Raw genomic sequence first — 26,060 nt, forward strand, 5'->3', positions numbered from 1 at the left:
CATGAATAATGTTTCATTTATAAATGCAGGTGCTCTTGTATTTGGGGCATACATGTTCAGGATTGTGATGTCCTCCCGGTGGATTTTTCCTTTGATGAGAATGAAGTGCCCCTCATCATCTTTTTTGATTAATTTTGGTTGAAAGTCTATTTTATTAGATATTATGATAGCTATTCTAGCTTGTTTTCTGGGTCTCTTTGCTTGAAAAACCTTTTTCCAACCCTTTACTCTGAGGTACTGTTTATCTTTGTTACAGAGGTGTATTTCTTGGATGCAGCAGAATATTGGATCCTGTTTCTGCAACCATTCTGTTAATCTGTGTCTTTTTATTGGCGAGTTGAGTCCATTGATGTTGATAGAGAATAGTGACCAATGAATGTTAATTTCTTTTGTTGTGGTGTTGGTGGTGTTACTGTGTTTCATTCCTTGTATTTTGATTTTTTTTGTTGTTGTTGTTGTGTGCTTATCTATATCCTGTGTTTTATTGGGTCTAGTTGTTTTCTTTGGATTGGAGTTTTCCTTCTAGTATCATCTGTAGGGCTGGGTTACTGTGTAGATATTGTATAAATTTAGTTTTGTCATGGAATATTTTGTTTTCTCCATCTATGTTGATTGAAAGCTTTGCTCCATCTAGTAGTCTGGGTTGGTATCTGTGGTCTCTTAGAGTCTGCATGACATCTATCCAGGCCCTTCTGGCTTTCATATTTTCTGTTGAGAAGTCTGGTGTGATTCTGATAGGTCTATCTTTATATGTTACTTGGCCTTTTTCCCTTGCTTCTTTTAATATTTTTTTCTTTGTTCTGTAGATTTGTTGTTTTGACTATTATGTGACGAGAGGAGTTTCTTTTCTAGTCTGGTCTATTTGGTGTTCTGTAGGTCTCTTGTATGTTTATGGACATCTCTCTTAAGTTGGGAAAATTTTCTTCTATGTTTTGTTTTTGTTTTTGTTTTTTATATATTTTCTGGACCTTGGAGCCTGGAATCTTCTTTTCATCTGTTCCTGATTTCATCTTTTCATGGTGTCCTTGATTTCTTGGTTGTTTTGTGTTTGCAACTTTTCCGATTTTACTTTCGCTTTTAGAGAAGTATCAATTTCTGTAACTGTATTATCAGCGCCTCTCTCCTCCACCTCTTGTATTCTGTTGGTAATGCTTACCTTTCTGGTTCCTGATTAGATATTAGATATTAGTTTTCTCCATGTTCTCCAACTCCAGGGTTTTCTCTTGTGTTTTCTTTCTTGATTCTAAGTCTGTTTTTATGTCTTGCACCATTTCCTTCATCTGTTTGAATGTGGATTCCTGTCTTACCATGATGTCCTCTTGTTTTTTCTCTTCATTTCCTCTCTATAGGCCTCTCCTTGTGCTTCTGTTTGTTTGGCTGTATTTGCCTGTATTTCTTTGAGAGTTTTGTTCATTTCCTTTTTATGTGCCTCTAATAACTGGATAAACATAGATTTGAGATCATTTTCCTGTGTTTCCAGATAATTAAAATATCCATTGATTTTGGGGGTTTCTGGTAAAGCCATAATGTCCTAATTTTTGTTGGATGTGTTCTTATGCCAACCTCTAGCCATCTGCTTATCCGTAACCTTCTCTGTTTGTTTCTGGAGTCTGTACTTCAGACTGGGTTTGTATGTCTCTGGTATCTGGAGTATTCTTCAGGAAGATGAGAGAGGACCTCCGGTTCGAGAGTGGATGTTGGTTTTTCGGCTGTAGCTAAGGGAGCAAGGTTTCAGGCACATGTGAGCATGTGCGGGGGTGTGCATGGAAGTGTGCCTTGAAGGACAGGGTGCTAGAGCTGTAGATGGCTGCTATATGGAGCTTAAGCACAGGTGGGGGTGCTGGTGCCGTTAGGGGGTACAATGTACATGCACAGGTGCCCTGAATATCTCAGTGGCCCAAAGGCCTGTCATGGCTGTCCTCCAGGTATTCAGATCTGTCTGGGTTGTACCATCTGGGCTTCAGGAATCGTTTGCCTGGACTCCACTGGGAGACCCACAGAACAGGGGCTTCAGTGTTGAGACTGCTGTCACAAACTCCTGTGTTGCCCACTGTGAGGGTATGGGTGGGAGGAATCCATGTCTGGCTGCTAGCATAGAGGGACCCTGGATCTGGGACTCTGCATGCACTCACTTGAAGGCGCGCTCACTTGCAGCCTAATCAGAAAGCACAGGGGTTCTCCCTGTTCTCTACTCTCAGATTTGGTCCCACAGGGCAAATGAGATTGTAGGTGATCCGTCAGCTCAGTGGTATCCACTGTTTGTCCACAGGGCAGGGAGACCTGTGCTTGGGGCAACCGTCTCTGCCATCTCAATCACTGAGCAGGGAGGCTGTGCTTGTGACAACCACTGCTGCCTCTGATGAGCAGGGAGGCCCGTGCTTGGGGCAAGGAGAAGTGCACAGGGATAAAATATTCGCCACTCTCAGGCCCCGAAGACATCCATGGGTGACCTGGAACCAAACTGGCCCAGCTCACGGTTGTCCCCTCTCACCCAGGAAGTCTCATTGTCGCTGTTCTAGCTTCAGCTGCCTCTCCACTCACCAATTTTGGAGTTTCAGATCCAGTGCCCCTCAGATAAGGTGCACGCTATTTGCTGCCACCTTGGACTCCCCCTTCCACCTTCCATCTTGATTCATCTTGTTTTGTCCTTACTAGGTTTATGTCTTTCATGAATGTTTCTTTGCTTTTTGTTACATTTTTTCCTCTTGCACTTATGTGTAGTTTCTTAAAGATACATAAACTATCAGAATATATTTAAAATTTTGTGAAAGTAACTTTATGAACCTAGATATGCATAAATTGGAGATAGAACATAGATTATTTTTTTTAAATGCACCTAGTTTTGTGCTAATGGGAGGGTTCTCAAAACTGCCTCTAAACCTCTGCTATGGTAGGGAATTGCAGAGCCTTTCTTCACCTTCTTAATGGCCACTGTTTTACTTGCTGCTTTTTTGCCAATTAACTACTGCATAACTTTAGTCAAGTCTGTGTCTTACCCAGCATATTGAATTTGACATTCAAGCTTATCAATCTAACCATGATTACTACTATTGATCTTTCTGGTCATGAAGATTTGGGAGTCATTTGGTAATACACTGTGAATTTGATTTGCAAAGTTGTACTTGACAACTTGGTAAGGGTAGAAAATGCTTGGTAGCCATATATATACATTATATATAATATATACATATATTCATATATACACACATGTAAATATGTATGTAATCTTGAAGGTGACACTGAATTTTCACTTGCATTTATATATTAAAGGAGATTCAACGATTACAGGAGGACACTGATAAAGCCAACAAGCATTCGTCAGTACTTGAAAGGGACAATCAGAGAATGGAAGTACAAATAAAAGATCTTTCACAACAGGTTAGAATATTTTGTGTGTTCTCTGGGTTTCTTTGTAATACTTACTGCTCAGTAATGCTTGAGTGTGAACCCAAGTACGTAAGGAAGTACCTGGGAGAGGTGTATGGTGCCTGTCCATTAGTAGGAATGCTCTTAGAGGTTACAGTCTTGTCACTATCTTCTCAGAGATCTTTAATTAATGTTTACATTGTAGTTGACATTTGTAATGAGTACACAAACAATTAAAATTGGAGGGCCTTTTCTTTGTTCTTTTCCATCTCTCATCTTCCTAGCCTGTTCTGTCCCAGAGTGTAGCCAGTGTTAGCAAACTGGTATGTATATATTTCCTGTCATCCATGTATCAATAACTGCATATCTGAACATGTAAGTGTATACTTTTGCTAAAATTAGATTTTACTGTGCATTAGTCATTACTACTGTTTTTTTGAAAAATGGACTTGTTCATACATCACCCTTAAGCTTTGAGCCTCATTCCTCATCTTCCTGGATGCTGGGATTTCAGGTACAGACCACTGTGTCTACTCTTTTTGTACCCTACCCTATAAAACAAACACACAATAGTTCCTGATAGTTTTGTGTTAGAAAAAACAGCCATGTTTCTGGAATTGTAATTTTCTACCTTTTAGTAAGTTTTCTTTATATTAAATTTTATTAAAAATGTTCTTAGATTTTTTTAACATTAAAATTGAGAGATTTTGATGTTTTGGGTTTTTTTTTTAAGATAATATATTAGTATTAGTTGTTCTTTTCTTCAAGGATACTGTCATTTGAAATTTCTCATTTCTTCCAGATGCTCCCTGAACCAAAGCTAATAATGCTATTTTATAACATTACTTTTTGTTTCTAGATTCGAGTGCTCTTAATGGAGCTTGAAGAAGCAAGGGGTAACCATGTAATTCGCGATGAGGAGGTCAGCTCTGCTGACATAAGTAGTTCCTCTGAAGTAATATCGCAGCATCTAGTATCTTACAGGAATATCGAAGAGCTTCAGCAGCAGAACCAGCGTCTGCTATTTGCTCTTCGAGAACTTGGGGAAACCAGGGAAAGAGAAGAACAAGAGTCGACTTCCTCCAAGTAAGCAGTTACCATATCACTATGTTAGTTACTGGACTGAGTGTATCCTTAATGATCCTGGATACAGGAGATATAGCTACTTAGGAAAACAATATTGAAAAACAGTACTATGGAATTTTTTTTAATAAGGAGATAAACTTCAGTTTAATGTGACTAGTGCTAAAATAGGTAAAAGCGTATGTTAGCAGTATGTACATATCAGACTTCATTTATGAAAGTCTTTATGAAAAAGATATATGGGAATTACTCAACTAGAGTACTGAATTTTTATAAAGATAATGTGTTAGGGAAGGAAGAATGTCATTAAAAGCAAGAATTGAAGTTTAAGTTGGTTTAATGGTGAGAAAGTTTTTTCAGATGCTATTGATGAGTACAAATACCTAAGTTCTCTATGGTAGGAATTTTAAGAGGAAATGATATGAAAATAGTGTGTGAAGATAGAAGATGTTTAGATGGTTTATAATAAAAACTGTAGTCTCCTCTGAACATGGACCCAGCAAGACTTTGTTTTCTGCAGAATTGCTGAGCTCCAGCATAAACTTGAAAGCTCTCTCACTGAACTGGAACAGCTCCGTGAGTCACGACAGCATCAGATGCAGCTTGTTGATTCCATAGTTCGTCAGCGTGACATGTACCGAATTTTATTGTCTCAAACAACAGGAATGACAATTCCATTACAAGGTAGGTTATTATGTTATTTCAAGAAAATACTTCGGAAATACACTGATGAATAGGTTTTGTGGTGAATAGTAGCAATTGCTACTCTTAATATAGAGTTTGACTTCAACTACGGTGTGGGGTTGATTATCATCAATCTTCACTTGTCATTTTGACACTGCTAAGACAAATTAGTGAATGTAGTTGAAAAACATACTAAAATTACAGGATTTTTACAGAGTTTTTCTTGTTTTAGTGTTTAATTTGTAATAAATTGCCTCTAATAAAAAAAACAAGGAACAATTTTATTTTATTTTTTACATTTCGTTTATTTGCACCCTTGTGTGTTCATGTGAAGGCTACTGTGTGAGTAAGGTCACAGTAACTAGTGGGAGTTGGTGGTTTTCTCCTAGCAGCATGTGGGTTCCAGAGATAAGACCTGCTCATCAGGCAGCTTTTCCCACTGAGCCATAGTTTTTATATAGGTTCATTCTCTCAAATCTCCAGTAATAGTTTTTCCACTTCATTTAGTAATGATGCTTTTGCAAATAATTCTTTTTTTTTTTTTCGCAAATAATTCTTAAAACTGATTTATGAAAGCAAGCAATAATGTTTTCTCGGTCTTTTTTATTTTTATGAAGCTTCAAGTTTAGATGATATTTCTCTTCTGTCAACTCCAAAACGTTCAAGTACATCACAGACTGTTTCTACTCCTGCTCCAGTACCTGTCATTGAATCCACAGAGGCTATAGAAGCAAAGGCTGCCCTTAAACAGGTAAAGATCATACCTGGTTAAGGTCATGGCTTAGTTTCAGGTTGAGGTTTTGCGAAAAACAGTATTATCTTCTAATAATCTCCAATATTTAGTTGCAGGAAGTCTTTGAGAACTATAAAAAAGAAAAAATAGACAGTGAAAAACTTCAAAATGAGCAATTAGAGAAACTTCAGGAGCAAGTAACAGACCTGCGTTCACAAAACACCAAAATTTCTACTCAACTAGATTTTGCTTCTAAACGGTAAATTTTCTTTTTTTTTTCTTTTATTTGTTTACAGTTTATTCACTTTATATCCGAATTATAGCCCCCTCCCTCATCTTCTCCCAGTCCCTTCCTCTTCTCCACATCCCTCTCCCCTAGTCCGCTGATAGGGGAGGTCCTCCTACTTACTATCTGACCCTAGCTTATCAAGTTGCATCAGGACTGCCTGGATCCTCTTCCTCTATGGGCTGCCATAGGGAAGTGATCGAAGAGCAGGCAACCCAGTTCATGTCAGAGATAACCTCTGCTCCCCTTACTAGGGAACCCGCATGGAGACTGAGCTGCCTATGGGCTACATCTGAGCAGGAGGTCTTCTCCATGCATGGTCTTTGGTCACTGCAGTCCCCCCACCCCGGGCCCAGCTTTTCTGGTTTTGTTGGTCTTCTTGTGGAGCTCCTGTCCACTCTGGGTCCTTCTATCCCCCACTTGTACATAAGACTCCCTGCGCTCTGCCCAAAGTTTGTCGGTGAGTCTCTGCATCTGTTTCAGTCCCTGCTGGTGGAATCTTTCAGAGAACATCAATGGTAGGCTCCCGTCCTTTTCCCACTCTTTCACTGCTTCTGGTGTCTATCCTGTTTGCTTTCTGAATTAGAATTAAAATTAATCATCCTCCCTAGAGTCCTCCTTAAGTTTAGCTTAAGTCTGTAGATTTTAGTATGTTTATCCTCTATTATATGGCTAATATCCACTTATAAGTGAGTATATACCATGAGTGGTTTTCTGGTTCTGGGATACCTCACTCAGGATGATCTTTTCTAGTTCTCACCATTTACTGCAAATTTCATGATTTCCTTGTTATTAATTAAGTAACATTACTTAATAATACTGAGTAGTATAATACAATACTGAGTAGTATTCCATTGTGTAAATGTACCACAATTTCTATATCTGTTCTTCAGTTGAGGGACATTTAGATGTTGTTTCCAGATTCTAGTTATTATGAAAAATGCCGCTATGCACATAGTTGAGCAAATGTCCTTGTGTGGTGGAGCATCTTTTGGATATATGCCCAGGAGTATTATAGCTGGTAGCACTATTCCTAATTGTCTGAGAAAGAGTCGGATGGATTTTCAAAGTTTTTGTACAAGTTTACATTCCCACCAGCAATGGAGGAGTGTTCCCTTTCTCCACATCCTCTCCAACATGTGTTGTCACTTGAGTTTTTGATCTTAGCCATTCTGTTGGATATGAAATAGGATCTTGGAGTCATTTGAGTCGCATTTTTCTGATGACTAAGGACGTTGAACATTTCTTTAAGTGTTTCTCTGCCATTTGATGTTCTTCTGTTGAGAATTCTGTTTAGCTCTGTGCCCCATTTTTTAATTGGATTTTTTGGTTTGTTGGTGTTTAATTTCTTCAGTTCTTTATATCTTCTGGATATTAGCCCTCAGTCAGATGTAGGGTTGGTGAAGATCTTTTCCCAAACTGTAGGCTGTCATTCTGTTGACATTATCCTTTGCTTTAGTAAATTTTCTTTTGTTTAAGAATTGATGATGTTCAGTGTTACCTTTCAGTATTTAGACCAGTCAGGTTCCAGAATTAATTTACAGTAGTGTTGCTTTTCTATGGAATGTGTTCCAAGATGGGAAGCTGTAAGGTTTCCTTAGCATTGGCTTCAGATTTTACTGGGCAGGGCCAGGAGTGAATTCAGTAAGCTCATATAAAGAGTGCTGCTGGAGTTTATTGAAGCTGATGCTGAGACTCATAGCCAAACTTTGGACAGAGTGCAGGGAATCTTATGAAAGAAGGGGGAAATAAAAAGACCTGGAGGGAACAGGAGTCCATAAGGAGAACAACAGAACCAAAAAATCTGGGCACAGGTGTCTTTGCTGAGACTGATACTCCAACCAAGGACCATGTGTGGAGATAACCTAGAATCCCTGCACAGGTATAGCCCATGGCAGCTCAGTCTCCAAGTGGGTACCCTAGTAAGGGGAACAGGGGCTGTCTTTGACATGAACTCAGGGGCTGGCTCTTTGATCACCTCCCTCTGAGGGTTAGAGGCAGTCTTAGCCCAACCTTACTTCCTCTTACAGAGGAAGACAGTGCAGCTAGTCCTGAGGAGACCTGATAGGCTAGGGTCAGAGAGAAGGGAAGGAGGACCTCCCCTATCAGTGGACTGGGGGATGGGTATGGAGAAGAAGAGGGAGGTCGGGTGGGATTGGGAGGGGATGAGGGAGGGGGCTACTTCTGGGATACAAAGTGAATAAATTGTAATAATTTAAAAAAATAAAAATATTTTAAAAATTAAAAAAAGTGCTGCTGGTTTGCTTTTCTCAAATTGAGAGGCCTATTGTTTCTGGACCTCTTTCTTAAGAGGTGGGGAGACAGGGTCTTATTGTATAGCTCTGGTTAGCCTCCAACTGGTGGCAGTTGTGCCTCAGTTTCCCAGTGCTGGTCTTGTGGGTATATGCCACCATGGCTGGTCTTACAAGTATGTGCTGTCATTTCTGGAGCTTTTCCTTGGTGTAGATGTTAACTTATGTACTCAAACTACATTGACATTGTTTTCAATATGATTTTTAGTAAATTATTTAGCATGAAATATTCCCTTGTTTATAACTTCAATTTTAACTGCTAAATAAGTGCAATATAGAAGGTTTCCATTTTCACCCAAGCCACCTTATAAGTTTAAGCATGTGAAATTAAGTTTATGTGGAATGCTTTGAAGACCTAAGAACTATTTATCTTTATTACCAGTTATGAAATGTTGCAAGATAATGTTGAAGGATATCGCCGAGAAATAACGTCTCTACAAGAAAGGAATCAGAAACTCACTGCAACAACTCAGAAGCAGGAACAGATCATAAACACAATGACTCAAGACTTGAGAGGAGCCAATGAAAAGCTAGCTGTTGCAGAAGTGAGACCAAGTACCTCCTAGCCTACTTGTGTTATTAATGACATTCAAATATCACTAGTTATTTATTTGATTTTATTGGCTGAAATAGCATAGTAAAGCATTGTGTGGACTACAATACTTATTTTCCAAATAGCCTATCTGTGCAAGACTTTAAATAAAATTTTAGTTGAGCACTAAAATAAGAAAGAATACTTCTGACTAAATATTAAATTAGATTATAATAAAGTTAATATCACTTTTGTTTTTTACTAAAGCTAAGTACTATTTGTCATCCATTTTTATTAATAGAAATGGGTTCAGAAGTTAGTAATTGCCTTTTTTTGACAGTCATGAGAAATAGGTTAGTTAGGACTTGAAGTCACTGTTTTAGTTTCTGTGCTACATTTCTTTTATCTTGCTCTACTTCATGATGGGAAATAGGAACATTTTTTTTAACTGATTTTAAGTTTTATGATTGATAATTAATATGACTCAGGACTAAATCCAAATACTTTGAAGTACTACATTTCAAATCACTCTTGAATGTCTCCTGAAACATAGTTATTTCTTTGAAAGAAGTCCTTAGAAACTAATTTGGCTCATATAGCTTAGACAATTCATGTTATGTTAATTTGACTATGGCATATTTGCACATTTATATTTGTTCATTTGTTTTGGGTTTGGGTTTTTTTTTTTCCTTTTTTTAAATTATGTATAGATGTGGGTATATACATGCAAGTTTAGATATTGGAGGTCAGTAGCCTTGGATCCCCTTGAGCTGAAGTTACAGATAGTTATGAGCTGCCTTGTGGGTGCTGTGACATTTGGAAGAGCACCAAATGCTTTTAACAACTGAGCTGTCTGTCTAGTTTGGCTTATATTATTTTTAAAGAATAGTTTGTTAGAGCAAAGTCATATTAGTTTTAAGTCAAAGACTATCCTTTGGTTTGTTCATACTCCCAATCATTTCTGCTTTATATTCTAGTACATGAAAGTGGGAAGTATATTTCTTGATCAAGAGGTATAGTCTAAATTACATAGTAAAGAAGTGATTTTTATTTTGTAAGTGTATTACATTTGAAACAGTATTTCTCAATATTTTTTCTTTCATTTATATTCATTTTAAGGTAAGAGCAGAAAATTTGAAGAAGGAAAAAGAAATGCTTAAATTGTCAGAAGTCCGTTTGTCTCAACAAAGAGAGTCTTTGTTAGCTGAACAGAGGGGACAGAACCTGCTGCTGACTAATCTACAAACAATCCAGGTAATCACATAAAAAGCATACAAACTGGTATTAGCCTTTCTGTCTTCTTAATTTTTCTAACTAGAAAATTTATGTTACTTTTTTCATCCATTTTGGTGATTAATTGGAGGTATGCTAAAAAACATTTTTAAGAAAACTCAGAGAATTGATTGAAACCATGTAATTGGCATGTTAGAGACTTAGAACTGTCTGTTTAATTTTTGTAATGTTTCTTGTTGTAGAAGTTACATAATTCATAGTATATTAATTTGTCTATAGCATAGTTTCACACTTACATTTCCTCTGGTGTTTAGATTTTAGACTTTCCTTTTTTGTTGTTAAATTATGTGCACACTCCCACACCATTAAAAAAAATGAACTTTTTAATATAAAAAGTTGCTAGAATACTTCCTTTGTAAATCTACAAAGACAGTCTTTTCAATTCTAACTTCAGCATGGATTACAATCTACTGTATAGCCTCTAATGTTCCTTGTATTGCTTTATTTTTTACTGTTAAGCACCTTTCACTTTTTTTAACCTCAGGGAATACTAGAGCGATCTGAAACAGAAACCAAACAAAGGCTAAGTAGCCAGATAGAAAAACTGGAGCATGAGATCTCTCACCTGAAGAAGAAGTTGGAAAACGAGGTGGAACAAAGACATACGCTTACAAGAAATCTAGATGTGAGTATCAGCTCCAGCTGTGTGTAATTTGTAGTTACTGTTCTATGAAGAAATATCATTTAAGTTGAAACATGATTTTATAAAACCTCTTACAGACTCTTAAATATGCCTGGGAATTTTTAATGTTTTTATCTTTGAAAGTTCTATGCATGTTTTTAATACATATATAGTCATGTCTGCTTACTCCCTCCTTCTAATCTCTGCTATTACCCCCACCTCATCTCCATCCCAACTATCTGTCTTCATTTTTTTTAATTGTTATAAATAACTCCCTGAGTCAATTAGTGGTCCCCATAAACTCATTATAGCAACTAACCTGCAGCCACATCCCCAAAAAAGAATGATTTTCTCTCCTTTAGCAGCTGGTAGCTGCCAATAGCTCCTTCCTCATCTAGCTGGAATTTGACTGGCTTGATCATGGGCAGGTGTTACGTAGAGGTAACCTCCAGCTGTCTCAAGTTAATGTGTGCAATAGCCATGCAGTGATCAGAGTCAGCACTACACAGCTTCCCTCCCCATCCACTGTTCTTCTGCTCTTTCTGCCTCCACTTCCAAGAAATTCCCTGAGCCTTGGGTGGTAGGAAGTTGATACAGATGGCCTGTTCATAGCTGAGCACTTACAGGTCTGCATTAACCGCTACACACTGCAGAAAGAACCTTTCTTGAACAAAGTCAAGAGCAGCACAAAGCAGTGGGTAAAACATAAATTACTTAGAATAAAGTTTGATGGCATGACCATTTAGCAAAACAACAACAGCAGGTTTCCACCTGGGTCCTTTGAGCTGCCCAGTCATGGGCTTTTGACCAGATATAAAATTCCTCCTCACAAGCAGGCCTTATAAACCCGAAAGCAGTTTGGTGCCCCATAACCATCATGCCATTGTTGCATTGGTAGGCACTTTTTGCCCAAATGTCAGTGTTTACAACATTTAGGTTCCAGCACTAGCTAAGAGTATTGTCTTTTCCTCCCCAAACAGCCCACATACTGCCATCTGGTATACAGTGTAAACTATTCTCCAGAGAAATGGTTTCCTGGTTAGTTCAAGCTTGTCTTCTCTGTCCAGCATCGAGTATCAGCAATAAGATCTTAACTGTCTATATAGGATGGACAACCAATAACAGTAGACCTAGCAATTTCTGACCATGAGATTTAGATACTGGACATTTTGTATTCTTTGAGTTTTCCCTAACTTTCTTCTAAAAGGCAATAAAGTTAAAAATACTTTGATTCTTTTGAGTGTTGCTTTTCATCATGTATTAAGCAGGCCCAGGATAGTGCTTAGTTTAGATCTAGTTATTCCTCACCACTAATCCAAGACCTTGTAAAGTAATGGCTCCATGGTGCAGTGAATACTTTTTCTATTTGGCTGCTCTTGACTTTCAGTATCGGCATTCTTCTTGCTGAGCCTTTTGGGTGATTTGTGATTTCACAAATGTGCTTATCAGCAGTGTGCTGAGCATTGAAGAGATGCCATATGTTTATCCCCAGAGTGCTCTATTCAGTGCACTGATCTCTCATACTCTGAGCATGGACTGGAGATGCTTTGGTTTCTAGGAACTTTCAAGGTCTGTGTTCTCAGTTCAGGGAATCTGCCGATATCTCTTCATTTTCTTTCTTGTGATCTATTCAAGAGCTTTACTTCTGCAAGCTAGGATATTCTCTTACACTATAAAACCTAATTGTATAAAGCCTAATTTGTCTTGTCAGGAATGTCAGATATTCTACTCTAGCTGAGCAAGGGCTGGAAGAATCCCTAGGATATTTGCTTTAAATGTCTGGTTACATAGGAACCTACAGATATCTTTAGAATAATAATCCATTTGTTTCTTACAGGTTCAACTGCTAGATACAAAGAGACAGCTAGATACAGAGATAAATCTTCATCTTAACACAAAAGAACTGTTAAAAAATGCTCAAAAGGAAATTGCTACCCTGAAACAGCACCTTAATAATATGGAAGTCCAGCTTGCTTCTCAGTCCACACAGAGAAGCAATAAAGGTAACAGGAGTAGCTTTGTGTTAAGTAAAGAATAGATAAGTCTTTGAACTTAAAATCTATCTTGTAAACAAATCCTATCTTTGTGCATGCTAATGAAGGCTGGAGAAACTCATGTTACTTTCCAAATAGAAAAGCTCAGTTGGGGCTAATAATAAATTTGAAAGACTTGAGAATGCAAACAATTATTTGACACTGGGATAAGCTATATTCTGAGTGTTCCAATCTTTGAAACTACTGGCTGTGGGTATGTGGTGCTATATTTTTCTGTAGATCAAATCCAGAACATCACTTGTAAGACAAGTTCTCCCCAACTCTAAAACCACTTATTGATGTTTAAAATCTGTTTATTTTTTGAAATGAGAACTTGTCTTAATTAGGGTTGTGATTGCTGTGCAGAGACACCATGACCAAGCAGTTGTTGTAAAGGAAACATTTAGTTGGAGGCATGCTTACAGTTGCCGAGGGTTAGTCTCTTATCATGGCAGGGAGTGTGGTAGCATGTAGAAAAACATGGTGTTGTACAGTAGCTGAGAGCTACATCCTGATTTGATTTCTGGGCAGAGAGAGGGTCCCTGTGCCTGGCATTGACTTTTGAAACCTCGAAGCCTACCCACCAGTGGCACACTTCCTCTGACATCGCTAGTCCTACTACTACAACAAAGTCACACCTCCCAACCCCTCCCAACGATCCCAACTGGGAACCAAACATCAGACCACCACAGGGGATCTTACTAAATCTCTCATAAGGTCCAGTCAAATAATTACTGATTTGTGTCGATTACTGTCCTTGGATTAAATATTTGTTAAAGTCTGCTATCCTGCACAGATTTGCCCTTTTAAATTTAAAACTTTTGTTTCTACATAGTCTTGCTACATCTTTCATTAAAAGTAGGAAAACAAGCTTTTATGTGTATGTCTCAAATACAGATGTCTGATACATGTTTAATAGATGTTTTACTATCTAATAATGTCTTACTGGTATTTTATGATAAAGTATTCTTTATCATATCAATGTTTATCCATGTTCAGTTTGCCCATTGTCCAATTATTTTAGGTTAAACAAAAATTGGGATAAACTGCCATTTGTGGATTTGTGTTTCATTGTCTCAAATATTAAGTTTAAAGATGAGATTTCAAACATTTACATTTTTCTTTTCTTTTCCTCCTTCCTTTCTTTTTTCTTTTTCTCTCCCACTTTTCCTTCTTTCCTCCCTTCTTCCTTTCCTCCCTCCCTCCCTTTTTCCTCTCCCTCCTTTCCTGGCTTTCATGGCTCTGCCTGACTTAGAACTTACATGTACTTCATGCCAACCTGGAATCAGCAATCTGCCTACCACAGCATCCCAAGTGCTAGAATTAAAGGCATGTGTCACCATGCCTGGTCTAGTTTTTTGTTTTGTTTTGTTTTGTTGTGGTATTCAACATGCATTGAGATACACTTTATAGATAATTTTAGCCTTAATCCTGATTTCATGGACTCTTCAATATTTAATATTACTTAAGGCATTAATTGAAAGTATGTATTTTATTAGAACGTTTTATATCTTGTAGGTCAGCCTAGTGACAAAGATGATGTTGATGATCTTATGACTCAGCTAAGACAGGCTGAAGAACAGGTCAATGACTTGAAGGAGAGACTCAAGACAAGTGCTAGTAATGTGGAGCAGTATCGGGCAATGGTGACTAGCTTAGAAGATTCCCTGAACAAGGAAAAACAGGTGTGTAAAATTTACATTGTCTTTAGTTAAGAACTTTCTTGTGTATAAAGCAGGGTCCTAAGGGTTGAACTGACACTAGTCTTATTGCTGGAAAGTTCTTGGGTCTAACAAATCACAATGAAAACCATACAGCTTAGCAAGGAATAGATACAGATCAGTCACTGAGGAGAGTGAGTGAGTTATCTGCTATATGTGCATAGCTCCACATAACAGATGACAAGGGGACACATTTGAACAGGGGCAGGTGAATGAACAAAGTCAGTAGGAAGGTGTCAGGCCTCAGTTGAGAATAGAAAGTGTTCAGATAAATATGTACATGAGCTTATTCTGGACCTTTGGTTCTTACTGTGTCACGGCTTTCTTCAAAGATTAGTATAAATTAAAGGTATGTTGTTGTGGAGAATACATTTCTAAAATCCTTATGTGATTGGCATCAATGGATGTCAATATATAAGGAAAATATATTTTAGTGATAGACTAAGCAGATTTGGGCAAATAGACATGAGGCTGGAAGGAAATAAGAGATTCAGATTTCAATATGAAAAAGCCACATTGAAAGAGAAGTTATGCTTCTGGGTTCGTGTGGTATATCTGCTTACCTAATTGCCATTTTAGGGATTCTGTTTTTTAGTGTAAGATAAGTAGTAAGTTGGTTCTAGTTTAATTGAGATTGAAAAGATACTGTATCATTTGTGTCACTTCTTTCTTGCTGCTTATGTGATGAAGGTGACGGAGGAAGTACATAAGAATATTGAAATTCGTTTAAAAGAATCAGCAGAATTCCAGACACAGTTGGAGAAAAAGTTGATGGAAGTAGAGAAGGAGAAACAAGAACTGCAGGATGACAAGAGAAAAGCCATTGAGAGCATGGAGCAGCAAGTGAGTTTACTAGGATCCATACAGTTTATCTCTTTTATAAGTTATACTTTGAATGCATACCTATTGATTTTAATTTTATGTTTCACTCAATCCTGTGCATCTGTATACATCTTGTTTGGAAAATTTTAGATCACTTTACAAAATTGCTTGTTCTGTTACTTTTTGGAAGCTGTCTCAAATTTTGCAAAATGGTTGGCAAGAGGATATAGATTAGGAAAAACTGTAGATTATATCAGATTATAGCAGTGTTCAGTTTAGTTAACTGGACTGTTAAACATCTGTCGTAAGTATTTTCCCAGTTTGTAGTTAACTCTGGCTTACTCTTGTTTTGTTTAGTTAACTGAGTTGAAGAAAACACTTTCTAGTGTGCAGAATGAAGTACAAGAAGCTCTGCAGAGAGCAAGCACAGCTCTAACTAATGAGCAGCAAGCCAGGCGTGACTGTCAAGAACAAGTGAGTGTTATTCTCCATTTCTGAGCAGAAAGCTGTAAGCCTCAGTTTGGATTCTAGCTTCCATGTAAAAAGCCAAACCTTTGAAACCCCAGTGCTGTGGGACATGGAGGGTTGCTGGGGTTGCTGGCTTCCAGAGGGTGCAGTGAAAGACCCTGTCTGAAAAAAAATAAGCAGGACACCAAAAGTCCTTCAGCCTTCACACATGTGCATACACCACACGTACATACACAGAAAAAATATGTTTTTTGTGAGAGTATTAATAAGTTGATTTTAATCTTCTTTGTCAATGGGGGAATTGTTAATTGTAGGCTAAAATAGCCGTGGAAGCTCAGAATAAGTATGAGAGAGAGTTGATGCTACATGCTGCTGATGTTGAAGCTCTGCAAGCCGCCAAGGAGCAAGTTTCAAAAATGACAGCAATCCGCCAGCATTTGGAAGAAACAGCTCAGAAAGCGGAGTCACAGCTGTTGGCGTGTAAAGCGTCTTGGGAAGAAAGAGAGAGAGTGTTAAAGGTACTATTGTAGATTGTTTTGGAGAAATAAAAGAATTTTTTTCCTGTATACTTGGGAAACCATTATAATGGAATCTTGGCTTATAGGATGAAGTTTCAAAGAGTGTATCTCGTTGTGAAGATCTAGAGAAACAAAACAGACTGCTTCATGATCAAATTGAAAAATTAAGTGACAAGGTGGTCGCATCGATGAAGGAGGTTGTACAAGCACCATTAAATGTGTCTCTCAATGAAGAAGGAAAATCTCAAGAGCAAATTTTAGAAATTCTTAGGTAAGTCAAATACATTTTTAAATGGTTCCATAATAAGGCAGGCACAAATGCAGCAGTGTAAAACTCACTCAGTCTTAATTGGCCAAGTTGCTTAGTGATTACTTTTGACACTTAAATACACTAATTCAGTGAGCTTAAGGTTGAATCTGATAGTAAGGACTTGACGTGATTCTTACTGAGAACCTAAAAGTCAGCTGTGTGTGGTGATGCAGTGCACATCTGTAATCCTGATACCCAGAAAGCTGAGGGGGAAACTGCAAATTCCAGGACAGCCTGGGCTACATAAAAAGATCCCATCTCAACAATGGAAAAGAAAACTAGATGTCTCAAATCATTTTAAAGAGATACTCTCTTTCTCACTAATCCCAGCTCCCATCTCCCTTTCAAGTGTTGAGAATGGCCAGGAATGTGTGCCATTGTACACAACTTAAAGATAATGTATTTTTAATTGTTTTCTTATATATTATTATTGAGTGTATGTTTGTGTATGTGCATGCCTTGCACAAGTGCCTTTACTTCCTGAGCTATTTTGCAGGCTGTCTAACCCCAAATGTAAAATTTAATCTATCATTGAAATATGAGATGAACTATGAAGGTGAATACTTTTTGTCATTTTAAGAATTGCCCAAGTTTCAAAATACTAAATTTTTAGCTTACTAAACTTTAACATGTATTCTCATAGATTTATACGACGAGAAAAAGAAATTGCCGAAACGAGGTTTGAGGTGGCTCAGGTTGAGAGTCTGCGATATCGACAAAGAGTTGAACTTTTAGAACGGGAGCTGCAAGAACTACAGGATAGCCTGAATGCGGAAAGGGAGAAGGTGCAGGTACGTGCGTATACTAAGCTAAAAGGAAGCGCATTTTCGCCCCACAGTAAATTTACATAAATTTACATAAACTTACTGTGAGCCCTCATCCTGAACTTGGAGATTTATTTAGTGTCTAGCCAGTGAGCCTGAGTGTGTGGTGGCTTACAGGCTCTGTTCCGGCTGTTTAAGCTATTGCAGTTGCTGTGTGCAAATACCTTGACAGTCATTCTAGGAGAGATTGAAACTACTGTAGAATTTTTTTTTTTTCAGCAAAGAATCAAAAAGGAGGGGGGTGGTAACAACTTGAGAAGGAAAAAGAATGTTATTATGAGGCGTCTGGTGTTGGTGAGCTCACCGTCGGAGCTGCAGCGCCTCAGCACCTTCCCACTGAGCTCACTCACTGTGAGGAGAGCTAGTAATGCATACTTTAGAAGGAGAGAAGCTAACTGGCTCATGTTCTTCCCTGGGGGGAAAAAAAGAAACATTGAAGTAGTTGATGTGACTACTAGGGAAAAACTATTGGCCAGGGAAACGTGGATAATTAGATTTATAAGACTAATTCTCTAACAGGAGTTGAAATATACAGAATTGCATCTAATTTGAAAATACAAATCAAATTTAATTGCTGTCTCACCGTGGAAATACTAGGTCCTATATTTCATGGAGTAGAAAGAGCAGATGGGTGGCCTAATAAGATTATGTTTTATCTCCGCCTTCTCAGCTTTCTTTGGTAATCTCTCAGGCTATTGAGCATGTACTGAAAGCTCAGCCTATGAAGAAATTCACAGTGGGAAAGCAAGTCTTAGATAACACAATATACACGCATGATCAGTATCCAGGTGCTAAAGTGGGGCAGAGACATGTGGGTTCCTGGAGTTCATTAGCCACCTAGCCTAGCCAAACCAGTGAGATCCAGGTTCAGTGAGAAACCTTGTTTCAGAACATAAGGTAGAGAATAATGGAAGAAGACACCACAGGTCAACCTCTCTTCAAGATTTATATACTCACACACAAACATGTCTACCCACACAAAATAATGTCCAATGCAAAAGGTAGATAATTACACCCAGTGAAGAGAATAATTTCACACTGTTGAAACCATACTGAAATACCATAACCAAGTGATGAAAGACTTCTGAGCAGGAGTTTGGAAAATGAAAAGGCTGAGAATCAAAATAACAGTACTTTAGAGCTCACACCGAAGTATAAGAAAATACAGAGGGATGAAACACATTTGGTGCTACTGCTTCTCTGTTGGTAGAGTTTGTAGTTCTTTCCCTTTAATCTCTTATATTTATTTGAATTCATTAGAAATTAAGATGTCTCAGAAAAATAAACCTGCAAGCTTTCAAAGTTCTAGTTAAAGTTGAAATTTAAATCCTCTATAGTTTGTTATTTTGGGAAGATTGGAAGTGAAGTGGTAGGAAAAAGCTATCTCTGAATGCTGGTTGCTGATCTGTGTATGTGTCTGTTTCAGGTAACTGCAAAAACAATGGCTCAACATGAAGAACTGATGAAGAAAACTGAAACAATGAATGTGGTTATGGAGACCAATAAGATGCTAAGAGAAGAAAAGGAAAGGCTTGAACAAAACCTTCAACAAATGCAAGCGAAGGTTTGTGTCCATAACTAGTTGAGAGCAGCAGCTCTTATTATTTGTAAAAATATAAATGAATTTATTTGAAAAAAAAAAAACAAACTTGGAACTATTTTCAGGTGAGAAAACTGGAGTTAGATATTTTACCCTTACAAGAAGCCAATGCTGAGCTAAGTGAGAAAAGTGGTATGCTGCAGGCAGAGAAGAAGCTGTTAGAGGAGGATGTCAAGCGTTGGAAAGCACGGAACCAGGTAAATACAGTTAGTCATTCACCAACATAGCAATGATTTTAAATTTAGACATGTAAAAATGATTGGGAAACTAGTGAAAATTGCATTTGCCATTAGAAGCCTAATAGTTAACACATACAAGTATATGACATTTTATAGCTCACTTCTTTAAAAATTCATTATTTTATGTATTATTTAAAGTTCTTATCATTCTAAGTGGTTAAGTGTCAGCTTTATTTCTAACTTTTATGTCTGAAAATACATGTATATTTTTATTGCCACACTTTGAGAAAACTTACTCACTGGGCCTTTGGAGAGCAGACCATATATCATAGCCCATTTAATGAGAAGTCTGCCCCACAAATACTAGTTACATCGCTTGTGACCTCCATGTGAGATTTTTTTTTTAACCTCTTGGGACTAGTTTTCCTCATTTTCAAAATAGGGTTATTAAAGCATGGTTCTGGTGCCAAAAATTAAATAGTAAATGCAGTTTCTCTGATACTCAGAAATGCTGTAGAATGCTAACCATTTAGTGATGCAGCAATAGTTTAGAATTTCAGAGCACTTTTACTTCTCATTTTGCTAGATAGACAGTGAAAAGTCATAAAAGTTGAGGTAACTACATTCCTGTCATGTTGACCTGACTTTCATGGTTAGTAGAATAAATTGCTTAGGATAGTCTCATGTGTTTAGACTATAAAACATATTTTTCTTCATAAATATTACTTCAGTGAAATAAGGTATATAATATTAAAACTTTTATAGCTAGGCTAGGGAAATGGCTAATAATTGCCATCAAGCCTATTACTCTTCAGAATCAACATGGTAGAAGGTGAGAACTGACTTTTGCAAGTTGGCTTCTAACTTCCACATGTGTTTCATGACATGCACACACACGTACACCTGCATAATAACATACTAAATAATAAAAGGAAAAAGAAACCTTTATGATTTTTTTGGTGGTTATTCATAGCCCTGAAAGAAAATTATAAATAAACAGTTAATAGCATTTAGTGGGTTTTGCTCTTCTGTCTTGACTAGATTTTGCTATCCTAACTAAAGCTTCAAACTTACTGTTTTTGTACTTGATCACTTTGCATACAGGGCACTTAATGTGAAGTAATTCAATTTTGGCTACTTTATTATAGGACTTTTTTGTTTATAGAGCCTGACAGAATGTACATTTTTATTATTCTAGCATCTAATAAATCAGCAGAAAGATCCAGATACAGAAGAATATCGAAAGCTGCTATCTGAAAAGGAAATCCACACTAAGAGAATTCAGCAGCTAAATGAAGAAGTTGGAAGACTTAAGGCTGAAATTGCAAGGTATTAGGAATAAAAGTTTTAAAGTATATGTAATGCAAGTTTTTTTTTCTTTTTCCCTTGAGACAGGAGCTCACTATATAGCCCATAGTATCTTAAGTGTGTGCCATGTGTAAGCCAAGATGGCCTTGAACTCAGTGTTACCCTCCCAAGTGCTGTAATTAATTTATTTCAACTGTTGATATGATCTTGAAGTGCTTCCTGGATAGTAGGAAGTGGTAGAGCCCTTCCATGTGGCTATTTGCTTCTTTTGCTCTTGAGTCAAGCAAACACACATTTATTTTTTTGTATTAATTTTCATATATGAGTCTTTTTCTTGATCATTTAGAAGCTACATGTTGTAACTCTAAAGCTAATTTATTTTCTAAAAATTATAGTCAATAACTGTATCTTTGTCTTTTTTTTTTTTTTGTTAATATCCTCTTTGTAAACCTGTAAAGCTTTTTTTTGTTCTGTTTCTAATGGAATACTTTATAGCTTATATATTTCTGTCATGTATATTTTCTTTATTCCAAACAGTTTTCTGGCATGTTCAGTATGAGAAATACTGTTTATTTAAGAAAACTAAAATTCAGCACTCTTGAGTACATACTTATACAAAGTTGCTATTAGCTGCTGCTCTTATTCTAGGCTGTCTCAGTGTGAAAGCTCATGACATCATATATAGGAGGGCAAACTGCATAGAGCATTGCCAAATATGCATCAAGAAGTACATGTGACAAAATTTGTGTGGCTTTAAGATCTAAACAACACAAGGAGACCAACAAAGCCAAAAAAAAAAAAAAAAAGCAGGGCCCACGAGGGACTGCAGAGTGATGCATCAACCAAAGACCATACATGGAGAAGACCTAGACCCCCTGCTCAGATGTAGCCCATAGATAGCTCAGTCTCCATGTGGGTTCCCTAGTAAGGGGAGAAGAGACAGTCTCTGACATGAACTTGGTTGCCTCCTCCTTGATCACTTCTCTCTGAGCAGGCAACTTAGCCAGCCCACAGAGGAAGAGGATCCAGGCAGTCCTGATGGGACCTGATAGACTAGGGTCAGACAGTAGGAGAGGACTTCCCCTATCAGTGGGCTAGGGAAGAGGGATAGGGGAGGAATCAGGAGGGAGGATGGGACCAGAGGAGATAAGGGAGTACAGCTGGGATACAAAGTAAATAAATTGTAAATAATAATAACACAAAGAAAAAATAATTTTTTTAAATGACCTGAACAACAATGTTTCTCTGCCCTTATGGGAAACTTGGGTAACATCTGACCTGTAGAGGGTCCTCAGTCATGCAGGTGAAGTGAAATTGAGGGCCATCCTTGATGACTTAGTAAAGTCATATTACTTGACAACTTAGGTGTTCAGGGTTTCCTGACCTCAGAACAGGTATTAGGCCTGTATAATGAGGTCTACTAAAAGGCTAAATTCATAAAGAAATTATTTTTGAAGTAGGTATAGTTTTTAGCTAGAAAGCTATCAAAGCAGAACAATATAAACTTAAGTTGAAAATTTGCAAAACATATTGTGTATTTGGCTCTTTTAAGAAATCTTTCCTTTTTTTTTCAAAGATCAAATGCATCCTTGACTAACAACCAGAATTTAATCCAGAGTCTGAAGGAAGATTTAAATAAAGTACGAACTGAAAAGGAAAACATTCAGAAAGATTTAGATTCCAAAATAATTGATATACAGGAAAAAGTCAAAACAATCACTCAAGTCAAGAAAATTGGACGCAGGTACAAGACTCAGTACGAAGAACTTAAAGCACAGCAGGATAAGGTATATTGAAGAAATGTGTTGGGTTTTTTTGTTTGTTTGTTTTTGTTTTTTTTTTCTTTTGCCCCTAATTTTAACTGTTACTAGTCCGAGAGTCTAAGTTCACAGAAATAGAGCGAGCGGTACACTTATTTGGCTTAAAGTTCCTATTTATCTCTCACTGTGTATTCCAAGCTAGTCTACAACTGCTGAGGCCCTATCTCAGCTCCTTGAGTACTGGGATTACAGATGTAAACTACATACCTGGCCAAAGATTAGTTAGATAACATGAGAATCAAAAGATATTATATAAAGTGACAACAAAAAAGTTATAAATGCTGAGTATATTGTTTTGTTTTTCATATTTTTTTCTTTTTTTTTTTGAGATAGATTCTCTATGTAGTTAAGGCTGCCTTCAAATTCACAAAGATCAACCTGCTGCTGCATTCCAAATGCTGGGATTAAAGGCGTGCACTTCCACACCTGACCTTGTTTTTCATATTTATTTTTAATTATTTATTTCTATCTTATGTGCATAGGTGTTTTGCCTGAATGTATGTCTGTGTGAGGGTGTCAGATCTTGGAGTTACAGACAGTTGTGAGCTGCTATGTGTGTGCTGGGAATTGAACCGGGATCCTTGGGAAGGGAAGGGCGATCAGTGCTCTTTGTTTTTCATATTTTTAATACTATTTCTTTGCAAGTAGTATTTCAAATAGTATTTTCAAATAGATTTCAGAACTGTGTTAGTCACCTTTGCTTGTTCTTGTGACTCAGTGTTATTGTTGGAGGATACAGTCCATCACTTCTGGATAAGACGTGACTTTTGGTGGCTCTGTGGCGGGAACATGCTGCCTGCTGCATGAAGCAGAAAAGGGGGTGTTCCATCTCACATGGCTTTCCTCCCTTTTCCTCTTTTATTCAGTCCAGGGTGCCCACCACAAAACAGGAAGTTATCTTCCCCCTCTCGATATCCCTTCTGAAAAGGCCCTCACAGATTCACCCATGGTGGGCACATCAATATTTTAAGTGTTTGTTACCATAATCAAGTTGACAGACCAGAATTAGCCATCACAGTGGCTCACTGTTAAAGATATTAATAAGAACTAAGTGATAGTTTTTACAACTAATAAGGTTTTGTATCATTTTAAACTAGTTGTATGTGATAACTGTCAATGGTTTGTTTTTTTGTTTTGTTTTTTTGTTTTTGTTTTTTTTTTCTTTTTTCTGTATTTGTTAGCCCTTTAATGTGCTTTTCTTGATAAGGAAGACAAGTTTTCAAAGGTGTATTATTTGCGTATGTTGGGTTACTTTTCACTCTGATTCATCATTATGGGGCTATGTTCTATGTAAGAAGTACATTTACAGTGCATTAACATCTACTTTATGGAGAACTATAACTAATTTTCTCTTTTGAACACCAAAATTGTTCTGTAAAAATTACCTTTTGAGTGCTCTTATAAGTAATTTTGTACAGTTAGGGTTGTCTCTTTAATTTGCAGCAACAGAATTACTAAATAAAAATGTTTTGATGTTACTACGTATCACCTTAGGCCATGGAGACCTCCACTCAGTCTTCAGGAGACCATCAGGAACAGCACATCTCTGTACAAGAAATGCAGGAGCTCAAAGATACCCTCAGCCAATCTGAAACAAAGGCGAAGTCACTTGAGGGTCAAGTAGAGACTCTGCAGAAGGTATGGTTCAGGGGGCAATGGAAAGTGAATGCTCCTAATTCTCTGTGTGAGCCTCAGGAAGCACAGTGAAACAGCCATCCCCTTACCACATAGACTTGTAGAACTGTTCCAGTATTTTAGAAGATACTGTTGAGCCAAGTTGATTGAGTTACATGATACTTCTTTTTTCCTTAAAAAGACACTATCTGAAAAAGAAACAGAAGCACGAAGTCTCCAGGAACAGACAGTGCAGCTTCAGTCTGAACTGTCACGCCTTCGTCAGGACCTTCAGGATAGAACCACACAGGAAGAGCAGCTCCGCCAGCAAATAACTGAAAAGGATGAAAAAACAAGGAAGGCAATTGTAGCAGCAAAGTCAAAAATTGCGCACCTAGCTGGTAATTTCATGTTTGTGCTACAATTTGAACTGTACACTAAAACCTGATTATGCAATACAGATTTAATGTGAAAGAGGAGGCAGCATTGTAAATTTGTATGTTTGAACTTCCTAGATTTATTTAATAGGGAAGTTTTAATTTTTTTACTTAAATTGTATAATTGTTTGCCTGCATGAATGTGTGCCTGGTGCCAACAGAGGCCAAAAAAGGATGTTCAACATCCTGGAACTGAAGGTACAGAGGGCTATAAGCCACCAGGTAGGTGTTGGAAACCTACCTTCACCCCTCAAGAAGAGCAGCCAGTGCTCTTAGCTGTACCATTTCTCCAACCCCAGAAAATTTAGTTTTCGAATGTGTTTGCTCTGCTTATGAAGCACACTGGTCATTAGCTTGGAGTACTACTCCCTTTTGTATTAGTGTGGAACTGTTCTTACCTGTGATATTCTTTAAGTCCACACTGCTGCCTACCTGCTTTGCAAACAACAGCATGGCTTCTTACCAGCCTAAGGACTTTAATGTACTTTTGGTGGAGTACTCCTATGGACTTACCGGGCGAGTACTATGTCACATTCATAAGAAACCCATTACTGGAAGGTTCCCTTCATTCTGTTAAATGTCAGCTCACTGGTTTTACTGTCAGTGTTATTTTTCATGCTTTCTAAGATTATCTCACAGAAACTTCATAAAAGACAGGGTTTCTCTGTGTTGCTCTGATTGTCCTGGAACGACCAGGCTGGCCTCAAACTCAAAGAAATCCAGCTGCCTCTGCCTCCCAAGTGCCGGGATTAAAGGCATGTGCCACCACACCTGGCTTCACCAATCTATTTTTTAATATATACTATATAGACTGTGTGATATGAGTATTTTACAATTTCTCATAGTGAATAATATTCATATTTAAACAAGCTCCTGCTAAAAGTAATTTGTTAATTAAATTTTTTTGATATCTTGGCCAATTTACATATGTTTATGCTGGATTAAGGATATATTAGAATAACATAGGTATGTTTAGAAGTTTGCTCATTGAAATAGGTAATGTGTCAAAACTAATACAAAGAATGGTATAAAGAATCTCATCCTAACTACATTCCATTTAAGTGTGTAATATTTCTATGTTTGGTTATAATTGTGCTTATTTTAGGTGTGAAAGATCAGTTAACTAAAGAAAACGAAGAGCTTAAACAAAGGAATGGAGCTTTAGATCAGCAGAAAGATGAACTAGATGTCCGAATGACTGCTCTTAAGTCCCAGTATGAAGGTCGGATTAGTCGCTTAGAGAGAGAGCTCAGAGAACATCAAGAGAGACACCTTGAGCAGAGAGATGAACCTCAGGAACCCACTACTAAGGTGACTAGTTTGTGTGCCTACATGACAAGCTACCTTGTGTGTATTTTATTTGGAAGTATCTGGTTATTTAGGAACTTTTGTCAGAGGGAATTTGGACTAAAATTACAAATATACAGACAGTTGATGATAGTCTATCGTCTGTCTTTGTTTAGTGGGCTTGTGTGTATAGTAAGCACAGAAGTCA

General features: G+C 37.5%; 1 protein-coding gene across 1 annotated transcript in view; it reads left to right on the forward strand.

Annotated features, from left to right (window-relative positions):
- The window catches only part of Tpr (translocated promoter region, nuclear basket protein), a 66,755-nt gene that overhangs the window by 20,483 nt on the left and 20,212 nt on the right, over window positions 1–26,060 (forward strand). Inside the window, exons 14-35 of the mRNA XM_021659470.2 lie at window positions 3,271–3,378; window positions 4,226–4,452; window positions 4,970–5,133; window positions 5,751–5,884; window positions 5,977–6,125; window positions 8,847–9,009; window positions 10,116–10,250; window positions 10,774–10,914; window positions 12,749–12,914; window positions 14,463–14,629; window positions 15,356–15,508; window positions 15,845–15,961; window positions 16,270–16,473; window positions 16,560–16,744; window positions 17,427–17,574; window positions 19,034–19,171; window positions 19,273–19,404; window positions 20,585–20,715; window positions 22,271–22,481; window positions 24,009–24,152; window positions 24,331–24,529; window positions 25,671–25,876. Coding sequence (XP_021515145.1) covers window positions 3,271–3,378; window positions 4,226–4,452; window positions 4,970–5,133; window positions 5,751–5,884; window positions 5,977–6,125; window positions 8,847–9,009; window positions 10,116–10,250; window positions 10,774–10,914; window positions 12,749–12,914; window positions 14,463–14,629; window positions 15,356–15,508; window positions 15,845–15,961; window positions 16,270–16,473; window positions 16,560–16,744; window positions 17,427–17,574; window positions 19,034–19,171; window positions 19,273–19,404; window positions 20,585–20,715; window positions 22,271–22,481; window positions 24,009–24,152; window positions 24,331–24,529; window positions 25,671–25,876 — 3,522 coding nt within the window. The remainder of the gene's footprint in view (window positions 1–3,270; window positions 3,379–4,225; window positions 4,453–4,969; window positions 5,134–5,750; window positions 5,885–5,976; window positions 6,126–8,846; window positions 9,010–10,115; window positions 10,251–10,773; window positions 10,915–12,748; window positions 12,915–14,462; window positions 14,630–15,355; window positions 15,509–15,844; window positions 15,962–16,269; window positions 16,474–16,559; window positions 16,745–17,426; window positions 17,575–19,033; window positions 19,172–19,272; window positions 19,405–20,584; window positions 20,716–22,270; window positions 22,482–24,008; window positions 24,153–24,330; window positions 24,530–25,670; window positions 25,877–26,060) is intronic.

This window comes from Meriones unguiculatus, chromosome 11, assembly GCF_030254825.1.
Source record: "Meriones unguiculatus strain TT.TT164.6M chromosome 11, Bangor_MerUng_6.1, whole genome shotgun sequence".
NCBI lineage: Eukaryota > Metazoa > Chordata > Mammalia > Rodentia > Muridae > Meriones > Meriones unguiculatus.